Source organism: Colossoma macropomum, unplaced genomic scaffold (assembly GCF_904425465.1).
Source record: "Colossoma macropomum unplaced genomic scaffold, Colossoma_macropomum, whole genome shotgun sequence".
Classification (NCBI taxonomy): domain Eukaryota; kingdom Metazoa; phylum Chordata; class Actinopteri; order Characiformes; family Serrasalmidae; genus Colossoma; species Colossoma macropomum.
In genome coordinates this window covers 430,361-450,094 of record NW_023496042.1, presented here as the reverse complement: position 1 = coordinate 450,094, position 19,734 = coordinate 430,361, and the positions used below count along the sequence as shown (strand labels likewise).

The window sequence follows — 19,734 nt, the reverse complement described above, 5'->3', positions numbered from 1 at the left end:
CAGTGTCAATTTGATAGCATGTTTAAGCTGGAGAGTAAATCAGAAACCAAACCTCAAAGTACAGAGTACGTTATAGGGTATAAAATGATGGTGATAAAATTCAAAGATAGTTGTCTAAAGTAAATGATAAAAACCCAGTAAAATTACAGTAAAAATCACTGTTTTCTTTTACAGCCTGCATTCAGTTTTATTTAAAGTTAATCAACAGGTGCATATTGTGTAAGACATTTTATTTGTGTGCAATCTTTTTACACCATATAACTACCCACTACTTCTTTACCTAAATAATTGCACGGTACAGTAGAGTTCTACTCAGTTACATACTTTCTTAGTTAATACCTAAAACCTGTGTAATTTAGTTAACTTACCATCATGATACCCCAAATGATTACCTAGAACCTGGAGTTTGTGCCTCATACTTACTACGCATAGTAAGTACCCAGAACTTAAAGGAACTTAAAGAAAGCATTACCAATAAACCAGTTAGACCAGAGGTTGTCCACAAGTAATTATACTGAATTGGACCGCTATTTTACCAATTTACATATGACATCATGTCATTTGTAATCAGTACTGGATTACAGTTTTTAAGTAGCCACATCAGTTGGTGTAGTGTAGTGGGCAATGCAGCAGACTGGGGTTCTGTTCACTGACTAGACACACATGTGTGTGTGAAAAATGCATGTAACCCTCTATGGTTGATGATGCTGTATGCAACATCAAAGGACGCTGTAGATAAAAGAATAAATACTTTGGGAACATGCATGTTAGAGACATACCTTCATTTTGCTCAGAATGGTGGCATTGTTCCGGTGACAAGTCAGGAACACAGCCTCTGATTGGTCTAGAAGTCAGGAACACAGCCTCTGATTGGTCTAGAAGTCAGGAATGCAGCCTCTAAATGGTTGTTGAGTCAGGAACACAGCATCTCTCTCTCTCTCTCTCTCTCTCTCTCTCTCTATATATATATATATATATATATATAGAGATCATATACACCTAGCTGTATTATTAGAAATAACTAAACACAATTTATGTACACTTAAATTAACTTATACTTAAGTTAACTTAAGCAATTGATTAGACACAGATGCTACTACACTAGAAACTTATTTTAAATGTAGATATTTGGGTGTTTTTAGTTAGTTCGAGTTGTTCTGCAACTTAAATACAATTAAAATGTACTCAAGCATACTTTAAAAGCACTTGTTTAAAAAGATGCCTCTAAATACTACTATAACACTTAAGTTAATGACAGTTAAATGTACTTTTGTTTAAGAATGCTTCAGCATGTTAAGAAGTACTGTTTCAGTTCCTTACCACATACTAAAGTAATAAAGTATCTGCATTTGCCTACATCTTACTACATGTACTACATGTACCCAGTAAAGGCTATAACAGATTTAACACACTGTAACAGGACCTCTGTCTTATGTTAAGTACGTTAGTTTTGAATCTTTCAACCATAGTTGCTATTAGCACTGATAGATGACGGTCAGTGGCCAACCTCTAGAGGTCCAGCCTGAAGTGTGGTGAGATTTGGAAGAGGAGACTGGCAGTAGTTTGTGTGTGGGGTGGGGTGTGTGGGGTGGTGGGGTGGGGGGGTGGGGGGGTGGGGGGGGGCCTCCCTGACAAAACAGAGTCTGTCAAAAAATAATTACTCTTCATTAAAGGGGTTTAAGTGCTGAGGGTTACTCTCAATCCTAGAAGTGCGAGTGCTCCATAATTAGGCACTCAATTAGACCCAAATGGCAGCAAGATTAAGGGGAGGAAAACGCTAGGAATAAATTCTGTATGAAGATGGTGTCACGTCCTGCTTCAGAAGAAGAGGCACACGTTCATTATGTGCCTTTGTCACGTACATGTCACTTCCTGTAAATAAATAAAAAATGTCCATGTGAAAAACTAAAAATCTAAGTGTAAATCTTTACTTTTATAGTTAATTACCTTCTTCACGTACCCAACCAATCCTCTATCCATTCATCCACCCAGCCATCCATCTGTCTTTCCTTTGATTCATCCATCCATCCATCCATCTATCCACACACCCATCCTTACCCCGTCTATCCTTTCAACCACTTATCCAACCATCTATCAAACCATCCATCTATCCATCCATCCATTAGTTTATCCATCTATCTGTTCATCTTTCGATTCATACATTCATCCATCCATCTATCCACACACCCACCCATCCACCCATCTATCCATTCAACCACTTATCCGTCCATTCATTTATGGACTTGCATATCCATTCACTTATCCATTAATCCATCTATCCATTTATTAACTCATACACCCAACCAACCAACCATCAATCCGTCCATCCATCCCCCAGCCATCCATCTGTCCTTCCTTCTATTCATTCATCCATCTATCTGTCCGTCCTTTGATTCATCCATCCATCCATCCCTCTGCCCACACACCCATCCATCCCTCTGTCTATCTATTCAACCACCTATCCATCCATCCATCCTTTATTGACTTATACACCCAACCATCCATCCATTCAACCACCTGCCATCCATCTGTCCTTCCTTTCATTCATTTATCCATCCATCTGTGCATCCTTTGATTCATACATTCATCCGTCTATTTATTCACACACCTACCCATCCACCCATCTATCCATTCCATTTGTCCATCCATCCATTTATTGACTCACACACCCATGCGTTTATCCATTTATCCATCCATTAATGGATTAACTCACACACCCAACCAACCAACCATCCATTCCATACATCCACCCAGCCATCCATCTGTCCTTCCTTCTATTCGTTCAACCATCCTTTGATTCATCCATCCATCCAACCATCCATCCATCCATCCATTTATTGACTCATACACCTAACCATCAATCCGTCCATTCATCTGTCCATCCATCCATCCATCCATCCATCCATCTATCCACACACCCATCCACTTGACGGGTTTTAAGTCTGATTGTGAGGAACACATATTCATAAATATTATTTAACACTGGTGATGTTGGATCCATTCCTCAGGCAGACGATGTCATCGTTCCTGTAACGGACGCTGCTGGGGTCATCAAGAGGACCAGTGCCAAAGCTGTGAGTTCCTAAACCTTCGACAACTACAGTATGAATCAGATTTATTTCATTTGTTGCTGAGCTTATTAAAGTCATTTGTTGGAGTCAGACTCAGACTTCCTGCAGTTGGGTGATGCTGAAATACTCTCTGGAATCATTAAAATTATGTTTGTTGTTTATAGTTTGCAAACGTCATTGTATGAGATCCACATCTATCGTGGACATATACTACTGGTATGAACTTATTATCACACACATTTGGTTGCATAAAAATGATATTTAATAATATAATTTTCTGTAATACGGCCCCTGGACTTTATTCTGTAGAGCAGAACAGAGATAGAGAGCGGGGAACAGAAGGCCACTTGGCAGCTGTTCTGCAAAAAGAGTGAATGGTCTTCACTCTCTCATTGTCTCTTTCTTCCACATACCGGTCCACAGAAACCTGACCCTTGGCTTTCCGAATCACAGTCTTCATTCCGTCAATAACCCGCTCACTGCGGAGGCGATAGTTACAGAAGAACTTGCGTTGAGGCCGATAGAAGGCTTCGGATCCATGCTGTTGACACCCTGCAGTTAAACAGCTACAGTAATTGCAGGGAAAGCAGTTTGTACAGAGGTGGTGGGTTGCAGTAGGCAGGGACACATTTCGTTTGTCTTGTTGTTTTTTGCAGCACAAAATGTTGAACTTTGGTTCTGTCGCATTTTTGATAAGCGGTGCCAGGCATCAGCACTAACACAATGGGCCTCATTCACCAACTGTTCTTAAGAGGAAATTGCTTCTTAAAACTTCCACTTATGCAGTTTTTACGAAGATTCTGACCTTCACCAATGTTTTCTTACTTGGGATTTGTTCTTAGGTAAGAACACAATCTACTCACACTCAAGAGCACAAAGGTGTGAACAGTTCTGCGCTTTAAGAGCAGGTCATGAATCTGACGTAGACTTTTTCTTAGGATCTTTCTCAAGAACACATTTAAGAAACAACTTTGGAAGATATTGGTGAATGAGGCTCAATGCTCACTTGAACCTCACTTGAACACTCTTAAGACACCGTTTTTTTAATTACTGCATGAATTGTCACCTACCACTTAAATTCACACTGTAGTAGTGTATAATTGGCAGCATTTTATACCTATAGGTTCTAGATAGTGGGTGGACGTGGTCACACTGTATATCAAAATGGGTAATGGCATTAGGGCTTTTGAAGGCCTAAAGGCCTAGCAAATGGGAGAGCTTAAGTTTGACTGTATGGACATAGAGAAAGAAATTTTGGTTGAAAATTTTCTGCTGGGCATTTTAAGCATTTTAACTCTGTTGTTTCCATTTAAAGCCTAACAATGAAATAAGAGCACTTCTGCTATTCTTATTGAAGTTTCAATACAAGCTTCACTACGAAGCCATTATTCCTTCTCTGAAGGTCTAGAAGGCCCTGAATGTTCCTCGCTGTATCAAATATGCTCCCACATGTAGAATATAACCTGGTTGGTTTAATTCAAATTGGCACAATAATTTGGAGATCGTACCCCACACTTACTCAGTTTATATCTAAAACTTGTTTAACATTTCAGAGTAATTCCACTCAACTGCCTTTAAACTTACCATCATGTTATCCAAAGTGATTATCCAATACTTTGAAGCTTGGACTCTGAAGTCACACTTACCTGGTCAGAATCTAGAATTTAAGGCACTGTATAAAAGAAAGCCTACCTGGCCAGTTCTCTAATGCAATTTGGGATTTTATCCTGGACAGTGGATACTGTTCAGAGTCATTGCTGCTATTAAGAGACACAACTGGACTGGAGCTCATCTTTATACATTATTTTATCAGGCCTCCTCTCATTTATCCTTGGTCAGTTTCTGACCTCAGCAATGCTGTTGACCAGATGTGGTGAACCATTCACAGCACAGCAGTTACACCAACATGGAAGTGGCTTGGAAGTATGTGCGGTGCTGCTATGAGTGTATGAGTATGGTAAGGTTTTAACATACTGCCACTGCTATATCCACCCAATAGTGGATAGTGGCTCTGTGGTCAGAAAGTGACAGTAAACTCCAGCAGTGAATGCTCTTACTAATGAAGGCTGTGTGCCATGCATAGTTGTAAATGTTATGTCGTGTGTGTGTGTGTTTGTTTCAGTAACGAAAACAGTGTGTGCTGAGCAGTGTGACGGCCGATGTTTTGGTCCCTACGTCAGTGACTGCTGCCACCGAGAGTGCGCTGGAGGCTGTTCCGGACCCAAAGACACGGACTGCTTTGTAGGCCAACATTTGTGTCTCACTTTTTTCCAACTGCAATGAGAATTGAACTGCAAACTAGGTTTTCGTGGTGATTTGGATTAGCCCACATTCTACAGTTTTAGGGATGTCCCCATCACTTTAGTTCTGAGCCACTATTTCCCACAGGAAATCCAGGAAGCTTCAATAACTCATACAAATAATGCAAAAGTAACGAGGCAGTTCTCATCCAAAAAGGCCATATAGGAGCTTCCTGGCAACTTCAGTGCCATTACGTGTAGGGATGGCAGCTTCTGGAGATGCATGTTTTCATTTTTCATGGATTTAGATAATGAACCAATGTCCCAAATTCCCCCCATCCTATTATTATCTATTTTATTACTCTGTTGTTATTTGTCACATTGGCTGTATCTGTTTGTTAATATCAGTGCGTGAACTTTGCAAATTTCCAATATTTTTAGTTATTATTGCTTTCAACAGTTGATTATGTGCAGCATCTGCCAAGAGTTTTTAATTAGAGTTGCATTTCGCCCCTTGGCATAAACGACTTGGATCGATGGCTGCAATTGTGTTGATACTGCCGGGAACTGCGTTAAACTCAACCTTATGTTTGTAGTCATTCCAACAGAAAGTTTTAATTATAACTCACAAATGTGACTAATGGCTTGGAGTCTGCCATTGATGAACTGTGAAATTCAGGCCTGAGGAAACCGACGTGTCTCTTGCTTTGCTCTTCAGGCTTGCACCAACTTCAACGACAGCGGGGCTTGTGTGACACAGTGTTCTCAACCTTTCGTCTACAACCCAACAACCTTCCAGCTCGAACACAATCCCAAAGCCAAATACACCTATGGAGCATTCTGCGTCAAGAAATGCCCATGTGAGTGAGCGTACAACAGCCAAATATTAGATACATTACAAATGGTAATGAGGTTTTCCTGTCTTTACTGTGGCACCGTGAATTGGTTGATGATATTGCTTAAACAAGTCTCAAAAGCCGTGCTATAAAGTCAACATTGGCCCACAAAATTCGTAGTTTGGGATGTTCTGTTGATGTTTTTCAGTCGCCTGTATCTTGTAAAACCAGATTTCCCTTGCCTTGGTGAAACTGAGCTTGATGCACTGCGTAAACATTGGAAAAAATTCAGAACATACTGTTCTGTACCAGTGGTCACCAATCCAGTCCTGGAGATCTTCCTTCCTGTGAGGTCTAGCTCCAACCACAATCTGCCACACCTGCTCCAGATAATTAACTTCCTCAGAAGTCCTTAATTGGCTGGAACAGATGCATTAATAGGAGGTAAGGGGGCAGCTTGTTAGATTGGAAATAAACCTACCAAAAATTAGATCTACAGAAGGAAGGTTGGTGAAGAGGGTTGGCCTATATGGTGCATATATGGGAACTAAGCTGCATAAAACCGCCCATTCATTGTGATTATAATGTCAAAACTATGAATAAATTCACATATGACCACTCATTCAACCTATGGTAGTTTAGCTCTTTATACAAAAAGGCTCTGCTGATTCTCACTGAAGTGATAAAGAGTGTCGTTACTGCATATAGTCTGTTATTGGAGTGTGGAAAAAAATGGTTAAACGTTATTCTGTTTCTGGCTGTCAGGAAGCAAATGGACCACCGCATCCACACATTTGAAAGTACCCCGCTGCTGTTTTGAGTGAGCCAATCAAAACAGAGGTCATTTACATATATCAGACTCAAAGGAACAAAACAAACAGCATCTTAATTTCAAGTGATAGAGAAGAATTGAAAAATGGGACAAGAAGGAAAACAGAAGAAAATAAAAATGTAGAAGGGCCACTTACTCCTGAAAAGCTCTGCTGTTTTCCTCCCACAGATAACTTTGTGGTGGATCACAGCTCCTGTGTACGAGCCTGCCCAAGCAACAAGATGGAGGTGGAGGAGAACCGCATCAAATTGTGCATCCCATGCACTGATATCTGCCCTAAAGGTGAAGATCCACCATTCTATATCTCCCATTAGAGAGCATCTGCCCAAAAAGTCAAGACAACAGTCTGTGACTTATGTCAGTAGAGCTTACATAGCTTTTGTAAAACATACTGTGTAGAAATGATAGAAGCATATGGGTCCTTTGACCTGGAGTTAGAGGTCTTGCTGTGGTTACTATGCAATATTAGTATTCATGTAAACTGTAATCGTGGCAAACAATTAGGGACTGATGAGCCAGGTTTCAGATTAAGCTACACTCTTAAAAAGATGGTTCTTCAAGGGTTCTTTGATAAAGAAAATGGTTCTATATAGAACCATCAATACTCAAAGAATCCAATGCATGACTAAAGGTTTCTTTGCAGCATGAAAGCGTTCTTCAGATTGATGGGGAATGTGCTGTAGATGGTTCTATATAACACCTTATTTGAAAAAGGTTCCAGATAGCGCCAAAAAGGGTTCTACTATGGTTGTGTCAAGCTTGTAACAATTGAAGAATGCTTTTTGGTGCTATATAGAACCATCTGCAGCACAATCTCCATTAATCTGAAGAACCATTTCACAATGCAAAGAGACAGTTAATCATGCAAAGGGTTCTTTGAGTGTTAATCGTTCCCTATAAGGACACTCACATCTGTTGAAACAGCTCTTTTGTAGCATACATCCAACTAACACAAGAATCATTTAGCTTTTTTTTTGACTGTTTAAAAGCCACAGCTGGCCATTAGACCTGTAAACACAACCCAGAAAAATCACCACAGTATGAGGCCATCAGTGGGGTGCTATATCTTAAGTCGGGCTGTTTTTATTTCTTTTTAGCTTGAGATAACTGCTCATGTTTTCTCAGGCTATGCCTAAGCCTGTCCTTGTTGTTTGTCTGTGTTATGTCTGGTTCGCAGTGTGCGATGGCATCGGGACAGGCAGTTTACAGATGAACCAGACGGTGGACTCCAGCAACATTGACAAGTTTGTCAACTGCACCAAGATCAATGGCAACCTGATCTTTCTCGTCACTGGGATTAAAGGGTGGGGGCTCACTGAACCTCACTGTATCATCTTCTGAGGTTTCTGTTGGTTCACTGTAATACATTTTTTCAGTACACAGTGTTATAAATTACCCTAGATGCAAGAGATGTCCCAACAGTATGCTAGACTCCACTGGCTGATACAGCAGCAGCCCTCTTGGGATTTGCAGTGCAAATGTTTAGTTCTCAAAAATGGAGGTCGTTTCTCGGTTATACTGTTACTGCTGTAGTCCCAGCACTGCGGGTAGCAATTTGCAATGCTGGCCCAAGACTTAAAGTAGATGAAGTAAATATTAGGCCAGCTTGATGGAGCAGTTATTCGTCATGCAGCAGTATAGACAGCTGATTTCATCTGGGATTTTCTGTGCTGCTTGGCACAGTCTTAATTCCACCAGCCTTCTCTGCTGAGAATGCGCACCCACATGTGTGTAGTGTCATCTTTTTGTGTTTGTCATCATCAGTTTGAATGTTTGTAAATGTGGCTGTTGTCATAAAATAATCCTGACCTAGCAAACAAATTATCAATTTAGCCTGAAATGCGAGTCAAGAAAATTAGGACTTACAAGCGAATTAGCTTGTGCTTAACATTATAATACATCTCATATTTAAGAACTGTGAGATCTAACCAAACATACTACCACCAAAAGGCAGTACAGAGCCTGCCTTGAGTTTTTAATCTGTTTAGTTCTATGAAGGAAACCTAGAAAGACTACTGCAGCCACGTAAAGGCTACCACACACCATACGAGGTAGTTTATTTTAGGCTCTACTTCTGTAAATTTCACGAAATAAAACTGTTAACACCATTTAGTGGGTTTGTCACAAACCCAGTTTTTCAAACTAAAAGGTTTGGGGCAAAATGGCTAGGCTAGTAACATTAGCTGAGGTAACAGATGAGTAACGTTTGTCTTTTTTTCTTAAGACTTTAGATTGGATATTTTTCATTGTGTAAAGTTCTGTGGCTTTTTTTTATGAGTATTTTTTAAATATCTTGTGCCTTACAAATGTCAAATATCAAATTGGACTGAGATGCCCACCCCTTGTGCACCCTGTAATCCATATTTGAATTGTTTTGAGCATCAAATCAAAACTAAAGTTGGGTCACTGAATAAATTTCCATAGCTAACTGATATGACAGTTGTTGTAATCATTTAAACACTTAGCATAAACTCTTATCCACAGTAAGTTTCAGTGCTAGGTAAATATAACATTAGCAGTCTAGTGGACTTTTATTATGGCGCTTCTGCCATGGAGGTTTAATTGAAGCTTTGATCTATTGTGTGTTTTGTGCTGGTGTTATCCAGTTGTAAAAGGATGGAAAATGCCCACCATTTGTGAGGAATGCTACAGCCAAAATGTGGCCGTTATTGGCTTCAGTTATTAGCTGTAATTCCAATTTTCTGATGCTAATAATGCATTTTCCTGTTTCTCATTACATAATATGTCAGCCTTCTTTAAAGAGAGCCTTTTTCCTCGTAGTGGGGAACCAAATATCCTCAAAATATTTGTTTCCCATCATTCTGAGGACAATTGGTCCCAACAACATAGTGCTAAATACACACATTTATAGCTTTCCTCATCTTTTATCACTCTCTTGTTTCAGAGATATGTACCATAGAATCGCAGCCTTGGACCCTGAGCGCCTGAATGTCTTCCGCACTGTCAAAGAAATCACAGGTGAGCCGCTACCATTGGGCATGTATAAGAGACTCCATAAGAGTAAGCAAGACTGTTACCATTCCATTAATAGTATTGCACTTTGCTTTTTTCTTCTTATGCCAAAAAAGGATTGATCACTTAATGCAGTGGAAACATTTCCTCTGCAGTAATATAACCCAAGCCAGTGTTTTAGAGAAAAAACACCGTTATTTTTTCCATATTCATGCCATTCTGCCCTCTTAAATAAAGAAATATGTCTTGTATTCTTTTCAGTTGTGCTCATGTTGAACACAATAAAGTAGGGGGTGCAAAAAAGTAGCCGCAATTCTTTCATTTTCAATAAGAGCAGGCGATTTGTGGTAACAGGAGTCAGCGCAAAACGTTGTCGGTGCAAAGTGGGCGGAGTTGGTGACAAGGTTGAGCACTGTTTACCTTTTTTAAGCAAATTAGGAGCAAAGCGATGCGGCGAACACAGATGGGAATTGAGCAGAGTGATATGTGCTTTACCTCAATCGCTGTGAAACCCTTTCGTTTTCTGGATATTGGTTCCTACAAGAGATGGAGGAATGGCATCGGAATGGCTTTCGCCGCAAATAGACGGCAACGATCGCAAAGACCAAACACTATTTTCTTTTCATACTGATTGCACAGGCAGTGATGCGCATCCTAATGTTTTACTCACATTTTTGTATGGTTTTTTTTGTACGGGAGAAAAAAATAATTGCAGTTTTTAAATAATTATTTTCCGTGATTCTGGCAGCAGGATGTGCATATTTTGTTGAGTTTTTATCTCAAAATAATCATTTTTTACTTAATGTTTTGACTTTTTAAGTTGAAATAATGACTTACTATGTCCAAATAATGCCTTATTTTGTTGAGATTTTAATTTGGTATGAAGTAGTGGCTTATCATGATTGGGTTACCCTTTAAAGTGTAGTTATTTAGAAAATAAGTCATATTTTGACATATCAAGTCAAACACATTGAGAAAATAGGTCTTTATTTTATCACAGTAACTCAAAACTTCGAGAGGTCAAACACAAGCCAAAATGGGTCTTATTGTCACTTTTTTTTTCATCTGGTGGAAACGGGCTTCCTTTTTTTTGGACTGGCATCTCTAAAATAGCCACATTAGTGCAAAAATAAGCCAGATATTTTCAAACAGCATCCAAAATCATCAGGTCAGTGTTTACTATCACTTTGTAAATTTGAGTAGACGGGTTATTATAATAATCTCCTACCAGAACTTTACGTTTTCAGAAGGAAACGCCTACAAAATCTGTGCACAAAGAGAGAAAAAAGAGCAGTGACCACTCCTTTGGTCTTATAATGGGTGGCAAAGGGCTGTTAAGCCATTTTCAGTACTGTGCAAAAGTCAGACCCCCCCTTTCACTTCTTTACTTGGCCTTTAAGTTCAAGTTATTCAGTTTTCAGCATCAGGAGCAAAAAAGGCAAGAAATTTATTGTATAGAAAATTACACAAAAGCCTCAACAACTAAGTCTAATATCAATTTTTCAGGATTTAATGTGTCCACTCTTTGCCTTTATAACAAATTGTATTTTTTTTTAAGAGACTTGCTTTCAGTTCTTCAAAGAAATCTGCAGGCGTATTTTTTCACACCTCCAAAGTTCAGTTTTAGAAGTTGGTTATGTTTGTTTTTTCTCTTTCTCACGATCCAAGTGAAGGCCTCAGCATATGCTATGACATTTTATGATAAGTTTCATGACTGTTGGAACACGATTTGTTCACTTCGGCGATGTTTGAGTTCAGAATACAACCACCATTTAAGGTGGAATGGGGAAATTCAAACAAGAAGCTGGTGAATACAAAGCCAACTTCAGCCTTGTCCTCTTGTGAACCTAAATATAAGATAACCTGTATGTTTTGGTGCTTAGTACTAGTTAGTACTACTGAATAACAGACTTAACATCCTGCATTCAGGAGGTATTCATTGTTCATTTAACAAATACGTGTTTCACAGTGAAATATTAGTGTATCTGCCAAAGCCGAAGCTCCTCAAAGTTGTCCATCTTTGTTTAATTTGTTCCAAGCCCAGCTGCCATGTGCACGACAGGACGAACGAAGCCTCTGCGCGATGTCTGCGACTGTTCGTATTCTCTGCAATTACGTCACATTGTTCGCTGAAGCCAGGCGAACGCCATCTCCGCAAGAAGTCTGCTGAGGCCTTGACACAATCACATTCAATGATGTTTAGGTTTGGACTCTAGGATGGACAGTCCATTGACAGTCACTTTTCAGTGCCAGAATAGGGTTTCCAATGCCCCTTAGAAGTAGATCTTCTCTTTTATCTTTCAAAACAGATACCAAGAAGCACCCAAACTGTGTTTCTACGTGTAAGCTAGCAATCACTCATGTGTACACACTCATTCAGTGTGTGATCTATCACTTCTTCGTTTACGAGTTTCCGCCTCCTTAGTCTTTGAACATTCATCGTTGCGTATTTGCGCTTTTGGTGAAGGGAAATATTAATTTGCGAGATGAAATACAAAAGCAAATACAGCACAACAACGAGCTGTTCCTCATATTAAAGCTCTTCGTCACTTCGAGCCCACACTGCCGGGTGTGCCAAATAGCTAATGAAGTGAAACATTCCCTTCATAATGAAAATGCTAGCAGGAGGAAAGAGCAATGACATCGCTTCTTCATATTTCGGCTGTCGATCATTCCAAACAAAATTATGGTTGATGACATTAAAATTCATCTTTAACTAGCATGATGTTGTTGTTTTTTCCTTTTTTCAGTTGAAAATAATAGACTTTCTTTGCAGTTTAGGGATTATAGAACAAGCCTGCTTATGTATAAATAATATACTCACATTAATGTGTGTATATATATATATATATATATATATATATATATATATATATATATACCGATCAGTCATAATATTATGACCACCTCCTTGTTTCTATGTTCATTGTCCATTTTATCAGCTCCACTTACTATATAGGTGCACTTTGTAGTTCTACAGTTACAGACTGTAGTCCATCTGTTTCTCTGATACTTTGTTAGCCCCCTTTTACCCTGTTCTTCAGTGGTCAGGACCCCCATGGACCCTCACAGAGCAGGTACTATTTGGGTGGTGGATCATTCTCAGCACTGCAGTAACACTGATGTGGTAATGGTGTGTTAGTGTGTGTTGCGCTGGTCTGAGTGGATCAGACACAGCAGAGCTGTCATAATGTTATGCCTGATTGGTGTATATATATGTGTAAAATAGGTGCACATCCTTAACAGAGAACACACTTCTGCATATTGTACTTTTGAATTAGCTGAATTTAACACATTAAAAAAAAAGTGGCTTGGATAAAAGTTAGGGCACATTTTATATTTTTATATTTCATTTTTCCACTGTGTTAAACTCAGCAAAGAACAATGGAAATTGTGCACTAAAATTTAAAAAGCAATGTCATAATTAATTTATTCTCTGTAGATGAGATGTGTAAAGTTTTTTGTGCTACAAGCATCCTTATATTTTTGAGTATATCTTCAAGTCATCAAGTGATCTACATCCTCTGACTGAGCATTATCTAAGATTTTCACTTATATTGTGCAGAATATAAATAAACATAAATACAAAATAAATACAAAAATTGAAAAACACTTTTGCTGGAAAACTGAAATGTAGGGCATGCAGGGTGTAGAGAAATGGGTACGATGAGGCAGGGAAGTTTGATGCATGACCATGTAAATTCCTGTAAAGCTGAACACGTGAAATTTGAAGTTGTTGAAGTTTAAAGACAACATATTAGAGCTTTGCTCTTAAATTAGATTTTTATGATCATGCAAATCTTAACGTAATAAACCTTCATGTGAAGTTTTGCAGGATAATTTCTCCCAGAATAGCTTCGTATTGTTGGACCATTGTCTAACAGTGAATTCATTTGCACTTTTCTCTCATCTCAGGCTTTTTGAACATCCAGTCATGGCCGGAGAACATGACGAACTTTGGGGTCTTTTCCAGCCTTGCTACGATCGGGGGGAGATCGCTGTACAGGTAAAAAGTGTACACTGACAGTGTTCCTCAGGGGACATGTGGGGGGTCTAGACCTACAGCTGCATTTTGGACAATGTCTGTGTTAAAAGTGCTATACAAATACAATTTAACTGAACTGTGGACAATTGAGTGACAGTTAATGAGCATATAATGAGCACATATTATTAAGTAATTACTCAATATTACTCAATGTAAATTGACATGCACCCATAGTCCAACTTATGCTGCATTCACATGTTGGTGGTAGATGATGGCAAACTGGATGTTGGAAAGTTTCACCAAGAGTTAAATTTTACCAACTTTTGCCATCAACCACAGCATGAAATATACCAGATGTTGATTTTTTAGGGAGCCACTGATGCCAAACTTCTCGCTGTTGAATTCCAGACGAAGGGTACCGAGCGTCCTCCTACCTTTTTCCACCTTAAATAAACAGTCTACACTGTGAAAGCTCTCGTCTGATAATCATCTTCTTCTCCGGCACTGTAGTCACTATGCCAACATTTATGTGGCTTGATGTCACCGTTGGTTATGTACTGCTATGAGGTGCGGTATGACGCTTTTGAACGCAAACATGAGCGCAGCATAAGTTGTTAATTAATCTTAAGACCTGGACTTAATCAGCACATTTACAAAAGCTATATAAGAGACCAGTTCATTTCTAGTTTAATTCACATGTAGGGCATGACTTTATAACACATAGGCCCAATCCCATTTCACCCCTTGCCCCTACCACTTAGCCCTACCCCTCCATTTTGCGCATTCACGTCTAGGGGTAGGGTGTCCCGATTGTTGCTGAGATAGAGGGGTAGAGGGAAGTGTTAGGGCTACATGGCCCTCCAAACGGAGGTTTTTCAGAGACACTCCAAACAGTGAGTTATGAGAAACAAAGAAAACCTGGCAAGATGGCTGAACAAGAGACCAAAGAATCCCACAAATGTGAGAATTTTCTCTGTTACAAATTACAATAACCATTTTATTATCTTAGTTAAATGTATCAATGTTTTATGGTCATTTTCTTCATAACAAGCATAAAAAATCACTAGTAGTAGCTGATGTCATGGTAGCTAGCTAGCTAATTTTCCTGTTCCACCTTAAGTAGTCCAGCAGTTCTGACGCCTCAAGTTTCAGAATGTAACTGCTGCTCCATTTAAGGTGGAACAGGAAAATTCAAACAAGAAGCTGGCGAATAGCCGACTTCAGCTTCATATCACTATAGAATTAGGGGTGGGCGATAATAATTATTGTGTCCTTGTTTTGAAAGCATAAGATTTCCTAAATGTAACTAAAGCCCAGCAGTGAGGAGCTGAACTTTACCCTCCTCTGCTGTCACTGCAGACTGGCAGGGTCGCCTACAGAGCAGCACTGGTAGCCTGTTAATGAAGTAATGTACCTTTTTTTTTAAGGGTCCCATCTCGTAGGGAAGATTTCAACCACTACCACTTGTAACTCAGTTCCAAGGTGTAAGGTGACACTCGAAAAGAAGGGGTAGGGCTAAACAAAATAAATGAGATTAGGCCATACTATATTTTCACATCAGTATAATACTGCACACAGATCTGTAGCAACAAGGTGAAGACCATGGCATAGTTTGTGGCAGTGAGGTAACTTGTGTGCAGCTGTGGTTAGCCAAGGAGCTAACATAGCAGTTAGCAAGCTGGCTATCTCACCTATCATAAACATTAAAAACACAAAACTGAAACTGAACATAAAATATGTACTCAGCAATATATGTTAATCTACAGCAAACAAGTATAGGTAACTGGTGCCATCCTTCCCATCTCTGGCTGTATCCATACTGCATAGACTACTGCATAACTCCTAGTACCATTAGCATAATTTGTTATTAGTCTAACTTAGATGATTCAGTACAATTCTTCATATCATCAGATCAGTGGCTTCAAATCCGCAGTACCTCACTCATCCACTGAGCCCTGTGAATTCAGAGTCTCTTCACTCCATCCAGAGGCTTTCTGGCTTTTCTCCAGAGCAGCTTGGAAAGCAAAGACCCCTGTGCTGATCATACTAATGAAGCAGTTTGTCTTGCTCGGGCCTTCTCCTGAATCCCCCGCCTTCAAACGGCCCCTTTGATGCACTGAAAGACCTCCTTTGATTAATATGCTGTTTTTATTGCTGGTTTACATTCCCTGATCTTATCAGATCAAAGACTGTCTCCTTTTTGCATCATTTATTTTATATTTATTTTTGGCGATATGCATTTACATTCGTCATCAGAAGCAAAACTCTAAGTGGTGATGGAATTTCATGTTTTTTCAGAGTTTTGAGTGTACTTTCAACACGCATACCACTCAGAAGTTTGGAGGCACTGTTTAAAAGTGTGGAAGCAACGATATAAAATCAATTTACAAATAAAGGTTATGAACTAAGATGTCCAAGAGAAGCATTAGTGGCCAGAGAAATGAATGAATGTACACAGAGATTCAGTGATACAACTACTGGCCAACATTGCTCCTTGTAAAACCGAACCTCTTCCGGCCTTCACTTTTATTTGAGTGCTTTTCTCTTTGAAGTATTATTTCTCATTAATATATGCAGTATTTGTAAAAAACAGGAGATACAGATTATGAGGACGCATTTGCTGAGCATGTTTGTGATAATTTTGTCTAAACCAAAATGTGCACTTATGGATTGCTTTACAGTATAAATCTTAGAGTAGTCAATGACATGAACTCTTATGGTCACTTCCTTGCTGTGAAGAGCCATATGGACAATTTGGCCATTTCAGCAAACATTTGTTCATTTTAAAGTGAGCTTGAATTTAAAAGGTGGTATATAAATGAAATGTACAAATATTACTTGCACAGCAACAGTTCTATAAGCCATTATCAATAACACCAATATGTTATATACATACTCATTGTTTGTAAGGTTTCTCTGCCATAATTATTGTCATAGATTATTATCTGACATTAACAAATTTTCCTGGTGACATCATGAAAATACTAAAAATGCAGTACTAATATTAAAAGTGAATGTAACAATTTGGAAATTGGCTCCTTCTTATACCTGTTTTCCCACCTGTCATTGTTGCTCACATGCTCCAACTTTACCTTACAATTCCCATTTATGTTAATAGTTTTTTTTACCCTCTCCCTCCAGTGGGATCTCTCTGCTGATCCTGAAGCAGCGCTGGATCAGCTCCCTCCAGTTCCAGTCCCTGCGGGAGATCAGCGCCGGAAATGTCTACATCACCAACAACAGCCAGCTGTGCTACTACAACACTGTCAACTGGACCAGCCTGTTTCGCACCAGTGGTCAGAGAGCCCTCATCAAGAGCAACAAGGACCCACGAGAATGCAGTGAGAGTGCTTGGCCCCCTATATTGCCACTGTGTTCTATTAACTACCTGCTTTCATTTATACAGAGACACTACTATTACATTTACTACTACTAGCTTTCTTAGGTCTGTCTGTGTGTGTGTGTGTGTGTGTGTGTGTGTGTGTGTGTGTGTGTGTGTGTGTGTTTGACAGCCCATGAGCGGATGGTGTGTGATAAGCTGTGTTCAGAAGCTGGATGTTGGGGTCCTGGTCCAGATCAGTGTCTGTCCTGCAGGTTCTACAGTCGAGGCAGAACCTGTGTGAAGTCCTGCAATCTCTACAGTGGGTGAGTGTTTGTGTGAATATCAAATTACAGCTAAACTCTGCAAAGATGAATCATTAACTATCCTGAGTGTTTGATAATGACCATAAGTAGGCCAATGTCTGGGCCTTGTACTTTGGTATGGAACACATTCCATTTTGTGGTGCAGTCAGTCAGTCGCAAGTCAGCCAATCTGTTACCCAGTCAGTCACTCAGTCAGTGAGACACTCATTCAGTCAGTCAGCTAGTCAGTTAGCTAGTCAGTCATTCACTTAGTCAGCCAGTCCATCAGTCAGTCAGCCAGTGAGTGAGCCAGTCAATCACCCAGTCAGTCAGTCACTTAGTCAGTGAGACACTCATTCAGTCAGTCAGCTAGTCAGTTAGCTAGTCAGTCAGTCACTTAGTCAGCCAGTCTGTCAGTCAGTCACTTAGTCAGTGAGACACTCATTCAGTCAGTCAGCTAGTCAGTTAGCTAGTCAGTCAGTCAGTTTGTCAGCCAGTCTGTCTCCCAGTCAGTCATTCAGTCAGTCAGTCAGTCAGTCAGTCAGTCAGTCACTGAGTCAGCCAGTCAGTCACCCAGTAAGTCAGTCAGTCAGTCAGTCAGCTAGTCAATGAGCCAGTCGGTAAGTCATTCAGTCAGTCAGTCAGTCAGTCAGCTAGTCAGTGAGACAGTCGGTAAGTCATTCAGTCAGTTAGTCAGTCAGTCAGTCAGCTAGTCAATGAGACAGTCGGTAAGTCATTCAGTCATTCAGTCAGTCAGTCAGTCAGTCAGTCAGTCAGCTAGTCAGTGAGACAGTCAGTAAGTAATTCAGTCAGTCAGTCAGCTAGTCAGTGAGACAGTCAGTAAGTCATTCAGTCAGTCAGTCAGTCAGTCAGTCAGCTAGTCAGTGAGACAGTCAGTAAGTCAGTCAGTCAGTCAATCTTATTTGTCAGTAAGTTTAAATACAATAAAAATGAACAATAATCATATCAGACCAAAACAGCACTGCTATAAACTTGTGAACTCTTCCTTATTAATAAAATAATAAATTGTGCCTTAACATCTTCACGCATGAAATTGATTCTCAATTTCTTCAGACCAAGGAGGTTTCTTTGATCAGGCTTCTTTAATTGCCCACTGTCCATTCCATTCCCCTCTTGATCTTCTCATAAGTCTCTTATGGAACCGTTTGTGAGATGGACAATAATAAACACAAGAATACTGACGACTGCTACTCGTACTGGGACAGATCAGACTAATGAGGCCCTGCTTTCAGAGGAGGAACGCTTATCTTTCAGTTGTGCTGCTGTTGATACACTGAGGTTGATGTTTCACAGTAGACCTGAACTCTATCTTATAGAAGTATTAGATATGCTAATATGATTAAAGGCTGAAGGAACATATTTATGCCAAATACTTACCAGCTCATCAAGTCAAGTTATGGCAAAGACTAGCATTAAATGCCAACTTAATGAAAGTTGGTAGAAGCTAGCGTTTAGCAAATAAGTTCATGCTAACCAAGCTTTTATTTTTATTAGCCTTGTTAGCATGATAGAAAATCACATTTTTATTATAATGTAATGGCTTTAAATGATCTTGAAGGCAGTTTCTTCTAGAGGCCTCAACATCTCTCCTACACAATATAACAATGTAAGCATAGGAAAAGCAATTTTTTAGCAAAATGTGCATATCTTCCTTACGGGTCATGGACCATGACTAAAAACCTGACCGTCTGTGCTTTTCAGAGATGTTCGGGAGTTTGCCAATGGTTCGGTGTGTGTGGAGTGTGACAGCCAGTGCGATAAAGCTGGAGATAAAACCCTGACCTGCCACGGCCCAGTAAGTAACTAAAGAAGTGCTTCCTAAGGCCAGATGGTGCATTTTACCTCCAATTACTGCATCTGTAAAGATTTCTATAACAATGAATTATTTATAAAATGACTGGTTTAACAAATATCGGGCTCCCAATAGGCTGGTTTAGCAAATATCGGGCTCCCACAATGCTGGCTTAACAAATATTGGGCTCCCAATGGGCTGATTTAGCAAATATCGGGCTCCCAATGGGCTGATTTAGCAAATATCGGGCTCCCAATAGGCTGGTTTAACAAATATTGGGCTCCCAATAGACTGATTTAACAAATATCAGGCTCCTAATAGACTGGTTAGCAAATATCAAGTTCCCAATATGCTGGTTTA

At 39.6% G+C, this 19,734-nt stretch overlaps 1 protein-coding gene across 2 annotated transcripts in view; it reads left to right on the top strand.

Moving 5' to 3' along the window:
• The window catches only part of LOC118804330 (receptor tyrosine-protein kinase erbB-4-like), a 269,625-nt gene that overhangs the window by 192,241 nt on the left and 57,650 nt on the right, over nucleotides 1-19,734 (top strand). The window contains exons 5-14 of one of the 2 annotated variants that reach the window (XM_036564815.1): nucleotides 3,009-3,074; nucleotides 5,194-5,312; nucleotides 6,030-6,171; nucleotides 7,148-7,261; nucleotides 8,157-8,283; nucleotides 9,885-9,958; nucleotides 13,868-13,958; nucleotides 17,079-17,278; nucleotides 17,450-17,582; nucleotides 19,284-19,377. In XM_036564815.1, the coding sequence (XP_036420708.1) occupies nucleotides 3,009-3,074; nucleotides 5,194-5,312; nucleotides 6,030-6,171; nucleotides 7,148-7,261; nucleotides 8,157-8,283; nucleotides 9,885-9,958; nucleotides 13,868-13,958; nucleotides 17,079-17,278; nucleotides 17,450-17,582; nucleotides 19,284-19,377 (1,160 nt within the window). The remainder of the gene's footprint in view (nucleotides 1-3,008; nucleotides 3,075-5,193; nucleotides 5,313-6,029; nucleotides 6,172-7,147; nucleotides 7,262-8,156; nucleotides 8,284-9,884; nucleotides 9,959-13,867; nucleotides 13,959-17,078; nucleotides 17,279-17,449; nucleotides 17,583-19,283; nucleotides 19,378-19,734) is intronic. The other variant, XM_036564816.1, reaches the window with a different exon arrangement.